This window comes from Octopus sinensis, linkage group LG30 (genome assembly GCF_006345805.1).
Source record: "Octopus sinensis linkage group LG30, ASM634580v1, whole genome shotgun sequence".
Taxonomy (NCBI): Eukaryota; Metazoa; Mollusca; class Cephalopoda; order Octopoda; family Octopodidae; genus Octopus; species Octopus sinensis.
In genome coordinates this window covers 14,133,165-14,141,864 of record NC_043026.1, presented here as the reverse complement: position 1 = coordinate 14,141,864, position 8,700 = coordinate 14,133,165, and the positions used below count along the sequence as shown (strand labels likewise).

The 8,700-nt window shown below is 33.2% G+C and overlaps 1 protein-coding gene across 1 annotated transcript; it reads right to left on the bottom strand.

Moving 5' to 3' along the window:
* Positions 1 to 3,903: 3,903 nt before the first annotated feature.
* Positions 3,904 to 4,851, bottom strand: LOC115226504 (glycoprotein 3-alpha-L-fucosyltransferase A-like). Its single transcript, XM_029797498.2, has one exon. The coding sequence runs from the start codon at positions 4,849 to 4,851 to the stop codon at positions 3,904 to 3,906; it is 948 nt and encodes a 315-aa protein (XP_029653358.2).
* Between the last annotated feature and the right edge of the window lie 3,849 nt (positions 4,852 to 8,700).

The window sequence follows — 8,700 nt, the reverse complement described above, 5'->3', positions numbered from 1 at the left end:
TATATATATATATATATATATATAATATATATATATACGTTTAATATAAATAGTTGTGTGTGCAAGATTTTTTATGTGAAGTCGTGTGTTGAAACAGATATTGTTTATATTTCGGAATGGTCATATTGCCAGTTTAGCCAATAAAAACACACGCACTATATATTTGGTGTTATTTTGCTTCAGTGATATTTATTTTTTACATTAATCTTAATCTTATTTCGGCCAAAGTTCTTTCGTCACACTCCTGTGACCGCATCAGTGGTCCTTTGTTTTCTTCTCACTTACTTGTGTCTCTCCTTACTAACCGTCAGCCATTTTATATTTCTATTGTATGTCTTCATTTGCGCATGTTTATATCTCTATGTGCGTCTATGTTTATTTAGTGTGTGTGTGGGGGGGATGCCTGTAATATTTGTATCTTCTGTTATATACATTCTTGTAATTTGCATTTTGTTTTTGTTGTTGTAAAGCCAGAAATGTGGTCTATAGTATAAGATGTATAGAGGGACGATGCAGTAACAAGACAGTAACATACGTAGGGGAAACTGCAAGAAGCATTGGTGAGCGGGTGAATGAACATTGGAGACAACTCAAGGAAGGTAAAAGCCAAAATGGCTGACGGTTAGTAAGGAGAGACACAAATAAGTGAGAAGAAAACAAAGTACCACTGATGCGGTCACAGGAGTGTGACGAAAGAACTTTGGCCGAAATAAGATTAAGATTAATGTAAAAAATAAATATCACTGAAGCAAAATAACACCAAATATATAGTGCGTGTGTTTTTATTGGCTAAACTGGCAATATGACCATTCCGAAATATAACAATATATATATATATACTAGCATTAAAGAGCCATCGTTGCCGGGTCATAGTGCAGGTGCATGTATATATGTGTTTATATATGTGTACATATTACATGTACTATATATATATACATCTACACATAAAATACAAAATACAAAGTTATATCTTGATATCGCTAGTGATAACAATACTCAAAATATATAACAGACTGGAATTGTTAGCCCGTCTCTTGTAATTTCGATCAATTGTATCTTGTCCTCTCTCTTGTATAGAAGTTTGTCTCCTCTGTGTTTAGCCCCTTGTGGGTACGTCCCAGATCTAAATGTAAAAACGAAATATTTCCACTTTGCAAGTTCGAGTCAGACACAGACAGACACACATTCTCAGTTTTATATATATAAAGATATACAGAACCCCAGCGATGTTGCACACCTGCAGCAGGAGTTGGACTCAATCTACAGATGGACTGAGGATAATAATATGCAGTTTAATGCTGAAAAATTCCAGGTCCTGCACTACCAGCATCCAAAATTGAATATTAAACTTACAGGATACACCGGTCCTCAGCGAATTTCAATCCCAGAGCCTAAGTCTGTGAGGGACCTGGGTATCGACATGAGTGATGATGCCTCTTTCCAAGTGCACATTACCAGGATGGCGACAAATTGCAGACGACTGGCTGGGTGGATCCTAAGAACATTCAGAACCAGAGATAAGGAAACCATGATGGTCCTCTGGCGGACATTCGTCCTCAGTCGCCTGGATTACTGCTCACAGCTATGGTTACCCACCAGTGTAAAATTAACAGCAGACTTTGAAGCAATCCAGAGAAGATTCACAAAGAAGATCGTCTCTTTGCAACAGCTCAGCTACTGGGAAAGGTTGAAACAGTTAAGACTCTACTCCCTGGAGAGAAGACGGGAGAGGTATGCAGTAATATATATCTGGAAGATCCTGGAAGGAATTGTGCCCAATTTTGGCATTGTAAGCTACACCAATGCTAGAACGGGACGACACTGCATAGTGCCAAAGATCCCAGCAATGCCATCACGCTTCAGGACCAGCTTCTGCAACAGCCTGGGTTTCAAGGGCCCACAGCTTTTTAATATTCTCCCAAAGAGTCTGAGGAACTTGCACAAAGTAGATGTAGCGGTTTTTCAAAGCTGAACATCTTCCTGTCAAGAGTCCCAGATGAACCTACATCACGGCAAGAGGTGCAAATGAGAGTAGCTATATCAAACTCCATTTTTCATCAAGTGCCACATATCAGACGAGGTTCGTCGTAATAACAGTGTAGCACAAAACGGCGGTAAATCAGCATGGCCGCAGCTCTGAGCTGAAACTAGAAAAAAAAAGATATATATAATAATATATATATATATATATATTATATATATATAACTATACACACACACATATATATATATAACTATATAACTATATATCTATGTATGGATATATTATATATATATATATAGATATATTACATATATATGTGTATATAGATATATATATATATTTATATAGAACTATACATATATATGTATATATATAAACATATATATCTGTACATATATATAACTATATATATATATAATATATATACATATTATATATATATAGTTAATATAATATTATATATATATAGATATATTATATATATATATAGTTATATATATATATTATACACATATATATGTATATATAAATACATATATATGTATAGTTATATATTATATATGCACATATATATGTATATATATATATACATACATATATATGTATAGTTATATACATATACAGATATATACATATATACGCATATTATATATATATACACATATATACGTATATATATATATAATATATATATATATATATATAGTATATACATATACAGATATATACATATATACACATATATTATATATATATATGTGTATATATATAATATATATGTGTATATATGTATACGTATATATATATGTATATGTATATAACCATATATATATATATATGTAAGTATGTATGTGTATATATACATATATATATATATATTCATATAAATATATATATACACACATGTATATATATACATATATACATATATATTATATATATATATATTTCTTTTTCTAGTTTCAGCTCAGAGCTGCGACCATGCTGATGCACCGCCGTTTGTGCTACACAGTTATTACGAAGAACCTTCTCTAATATGTGGCACTTGGTGAAGAATGGTGTTTGAAATAGCTACCTCTCATTTGCACCGCTTGTTATTTATATAATTGTGTGTATATATATATATATATTATATGTGTGTATATATATATATATATATATATATATATAATATAATATATATATATATATATACATAAATATATATATATATATATATATATATACATATATATATATATTATATATATATATACTATATATATATGTAAACATATAAGTTCTGAGTTGAAATTCCCCTGAGGTTGACATTACCGTTCATCCTTTTGGGGGTAGATAAATTAAGTACCAGTTGTGTACTGACCTCAAACTAATCGACTGGCCCCTTCTCCCAAAATTTCGGTCCTTGTTCCTAGAGTAGAAATCAATATATTTTAAATGGAAATACTTTTCTTAGCCGTCTATTAGTTGTTGTATGCTTGATGTTTAACAAGATTACAATTTTCGCAGCTAACGTTCACTGTAACTTCTATACACAATGATTATTTTAACTAAATAGAAAACGGAAAAAACTGAAGCGTAATAATGACTTGGGCATCATATAAATTAAAGGAGGAAATACTTGAGCCTTCATGCAGTTTTCTCTCCCCACCTCTCTCTCTCTCTTCTCCTTCTCTCTCACACACTCCGTAAAGTTTGTGAAGGAGAGTCACATACAAATTGAGAATTATACTAGAGTAACGGGCTACCCTCATTGTTGTACGTACATGCTAAATCACACTCGCAAAGCGTACACACATCGTTGCTAGAGTTTCATTGAAATAACATTAACCAACTCTGAAGAAAGAGAGCCATTCGAAAAGCACTACTTAATCTCATTAATTCAAATACAAAGACACACAGATTCAAAATTCAAGTACTTACTTCAAACCATTAATGAAAAATTTTTCAGTAATATAATCTCTACAATTGGAATTTTCGAATGCCAAATAAAATTTGTATTCCTTTTTTAATATCTCAAAGCATTTATTTTCATTCCTTCTCGTGCAAATTTTTGTACCACATCCACCGTAAATATCCACTTGGATATATTTTCCGAGCTCCTTAGCATAGCCCATGCGATTGTTGCTTGGACCACAGTTCGATACGAACCAAGCAACCTTCTTTGTTTTTCCCGTTGCATAATTTTGAACTTGTACTTTTTGTCTTACTGACTTGTTAAAATATCGAAATTTTCCGTAAGGATATACAATCGTACTGTCCTGCCGATAGGTAATCGTCCAGTTGATTTTGTTTCCCAGATGTTTCACTGATGGGTTGAAAACAGGACACTCTTGTGTCATAAAAATCCATATTTGGTTCGTGTGGGTTGGTTTCTGTGATAGTCCCACTCTCTCATAAAAGAAAATAGCATCTACACTATTTTGCATTGCTTTGTTGTTTGTGACTAAACATTCATTAACTGGACATTTATATTCCAGGAAACTCGTTTGATTTTCCTTCAATGGTTGCAGATATCTTAAACTGTATATTAACAACGTTTTAAACTTTGGTCTACTTGGCTTTAACTTTACATTTCGATCAGAATCTGATTGATTTTGGTGCGTATTCCGTGTATAATTTTCCCATCTTTCCTCTCCTGGTGGGACATATTTCATTTGAGCTTCGATACGATCGTTTTCAGGTTGATTACCTGGAAACAATCGAGAGGAATTCCTTCTGTAGGAAACATACTGCTTAGTTCTTGAAGTCAAATTCCAAATGTTTTGTACGTTCTTGAGATTATATTCAAATTGAGAAATATAAAAACAAAGGCATACTACTATGAATATGACAAAGACTGAAAACATCTTGCGGTAGGTGTCCATTCCTTATTTGGTGTGATGTGAACAGTTTCAAGTAGTTATTCATGTAGCAGTAAATATTTCTTGAATGAGGCAGTGAACTAGTTAGATTAGAGAATTGATCAGTAACAAAGATTTATAAAATCATAAAACAAACAATTATTGTCTACTTTATCAGGAAAAACTAGCCAATAGACTGTTGACAAATTGTTAGATCAAGAGACAAATATCAGCTAAAACACACCTTAACGCCTTCGACAATCAAATTCAATAGCACACAGACACACACACACACACACCCACTCACACATGCAGGCACGCACATACACACTCATACACACACGCACGCACGCGTATCCCGCAAGCACATACACTAAATACATATATACATATATGATATGTAAATATGCATATGAAGAGACACACGTGAACAAGTAGGTTAACAGTTGTTGATAACATCCATTCACTTGCAAAATGTCTGAATATTTACTGTCAGTCTTATGGCGAGTATATGAGTGGAGTCGTATGCGTCATCCTTTCCAATGGAACTCTCACCTATGAACAAGTCAACCCATGTTCGTATAGCACTATCAACCCTAGCTAAATCATATATTATATATATTTTTATATATATATATAATATATATATATATTATATATATATATATATATATATATATATATATATATATATATATATATATATGTATATATGTATATATATATATATATATAATATATATATATATATATATATATATATATATATATATATAATATATATATAAGAGGGTTGACCTCTACGTGGACATTGATATGCTAGAAGTAGATCCGCTATGGTCTTACCACTAAGAAAGCATTGTTCTCAACAAAATCTTAGCAAACTCCAAAAGGTAAGCGACCAAGACAAACGAAAAGAATCAAAAGAATTGGGGCGTTAATCCTCTAAAACACAATAACATGCAATAAACATTAAGCATTTTAAAATAAACATAACACTAAGGATTTTCAACCTCTTGTCACTATTCCTCCCCAACATCGCTTGTGTTCGTATACTCTGCCATCACCCTCATCTCATTCAAGACCAAGGCGGGATCCGAGCCGGCGTCGCCTGGCCACAAGCGACATTTCTCATTGAGTCCCTGCAGCCTATATACATCACGGGCAACGTTATGACCTCCACAACTATCTGCAGAGGCCATTCGGGATCCTGTGTTAAGGTTAAAGGTACTCCCTTATGGTGCTTTTCCACCACCTCTTCTACCTCACCACCTCTGTAGAAGAAGACCAATAGTTCATCTTCCCATTGGTTCGAGGTAGTCAATTCTACCGTTGGTGACACAATTCCCTCCAACTGTGTCTCTTCTGCTGGTAGCAGAACCCCTACCGGCAAGGTTCCACGACATTCCGGTGCTATGTCACCGACTGCCGGCAATGTCCCGTTTCTCTTCCTCTTCCTCTTTTTTTCTTAAATGAAGGAGGGTGCGTCTCCTCTGTGACTAGGATATTCGCCTCCCCTCCCTCATCCCAAGGATCCTTCGGTGAGCACCCATTGTTGCTCACCTTCCTCTTGCGGCCCTTCTTTGAGGAGTCCTCCGTCTCCTCGTCCGCCTTAGTTCCTTCTTCTACAGAGGTCTCAATCAACTGCTCCAGTACCTTGCTTTGTTCCTGAGGAGTTTTTCTTTATATGGCCAGGCTCCAGGTACCTATGACACCTGGTGGGGGGTGGGAACGACCCTCAAGAATCAAGGCCATTTTCAAAAAATCTGGCATAAACAGATTCATGGCTGATTGGGTGCACACGGTCAAAACAGCTTTTGACACAACCCAATCAGCCGTAGGAAGAATTTTTACATTGAGGAGTCATATCCTTCAATCTGGAAAAAAAGAGTTGGCAGGTCAGCTTATTAGATGTGGTGGAAGCACTCCGTCGGTTACGACGACGAGGGTTCCGGTTGATCCGAATCAACGGAACAGCCTGCTCGTGAAATTAACGTGTAAGTGGCTGAGCACTCCTCAGACACGTGTACCCTTAACGTAGTTCTCGGGGATATTCAGCGTGACACAGAGAGTGACAAGGCCGGCCCTTTGAAATACAGGTACAACAGAAACAGGAAGTAAGAGTGAGAGTGAGAGGAAGTTGTGGTGAAAGAGTACAGCAGGGATCACCACCATCCCCTGCCGGAGCCTCGTGGAGCTTTAGGTGTTTTCGCTCAATAAACACTCACAACGCCCGGTCTGGGAATCGAAACTGCGATCCTATGACCGCGAGTCCGCTGCCCTAACCACCGGGCCATTGCGCCTCCACTTATTTGATGTATAGTATTAACAAGCTAAAATGTAACCTAGGACAGTTATAACTGGCTCTCCAAAAGAGGCCTCAAAACTAACCCCAAGATTCCGAGTTCGATTCCAGGCAGTGACCTGAATAATAATAATAATATATATAATAATAATAATAATAATAATAATAATAATAATAATAATAATAATAATAATAATAATAATAATAATAATAATAATAATAATAATAATAATAATAATAATAATAATAATAATAATATAATAATTATAATAATAATAATAATAATAATATAATAATTAATAATAATAATAAATATAATAATAATAATAATAATAATAATGATATATTAATAATAATAATAATAATATAATAATAATAATAATAATAATAATAATAAAATAATAATAATAATAATAATAATAATAATAATAATAATATAATAATAATAATAATAATAATTATAATAATAATAATAATAATAATAATAATAATTAATATAATAATAATAATAATAATAATAATAATAATTAATAATAATAATAATAATAATATGATAATATATAATAATATAATAATAATAATAATAATAATAATAATAATATAATAATAATAATAATAATAATAATAATATAATAATAATAATAATAATAATGATATATAATTAATAATGATGATGATGATGATGATGATGATGATGATGATGATGATGATGATGATGATGATGATGATGAATAACAGCATAGAAAAATACCTTAGAAATGAGAACCCAGGTTCGAAACTTCCCCAAGTCACCTGATGAAGGCTGGAGGGTATATCAGCCGAAACGTTGTGTTAACAACAAACAAGATGTGGACAAATATCCATCAAATGTAAATAAAGTAAATAATGTACATAATTCCTCATCTCTTAAATATAGAACACTATTAAGTTCTGGGTTTGATTTCTCAAACTAAACCCTTCAAAGTAACAAAGTGAGCGGTGCCCCAGTATGGCAGCAATCCAGTGACTGAAACAAGCAAAAGATAAAAGATACACATTCTGCATGGATAGTCATTGAATGGAGTGCCTGTATTTCAAAATGTAATCCCTTTTGTCAGATACTCAGTGTCACATTGGATGTGACTGGGGATTATATTACGGGTATTAAGGGTATCTGTGGTAATACTCAACGACTTAACACCATGAAAGACTGGAATATCCATCATTGGAACCTATGGATGGATGACCTAATTACCGTGTCTGTGTGTGTAGTTGTGTGTATATGTGTGTGTGTGTGTTGAGAGAGAGAGAGAGAGAGTGTGTGTGTGTGTATGTCTGTATATGTGTGTATACATACATACATACATAATACATACATACATATATACATACATGCATACATACATAATACATACATATATACATACATGCATACATACATACATAATACATACATACATATATACATACATGCATACATCCATCCATGCATGCATACATGTATGCATTCATCCATACATACATACAAACATACATACATACATACATACATAAATACATACACACATACATACATAATACATACATAC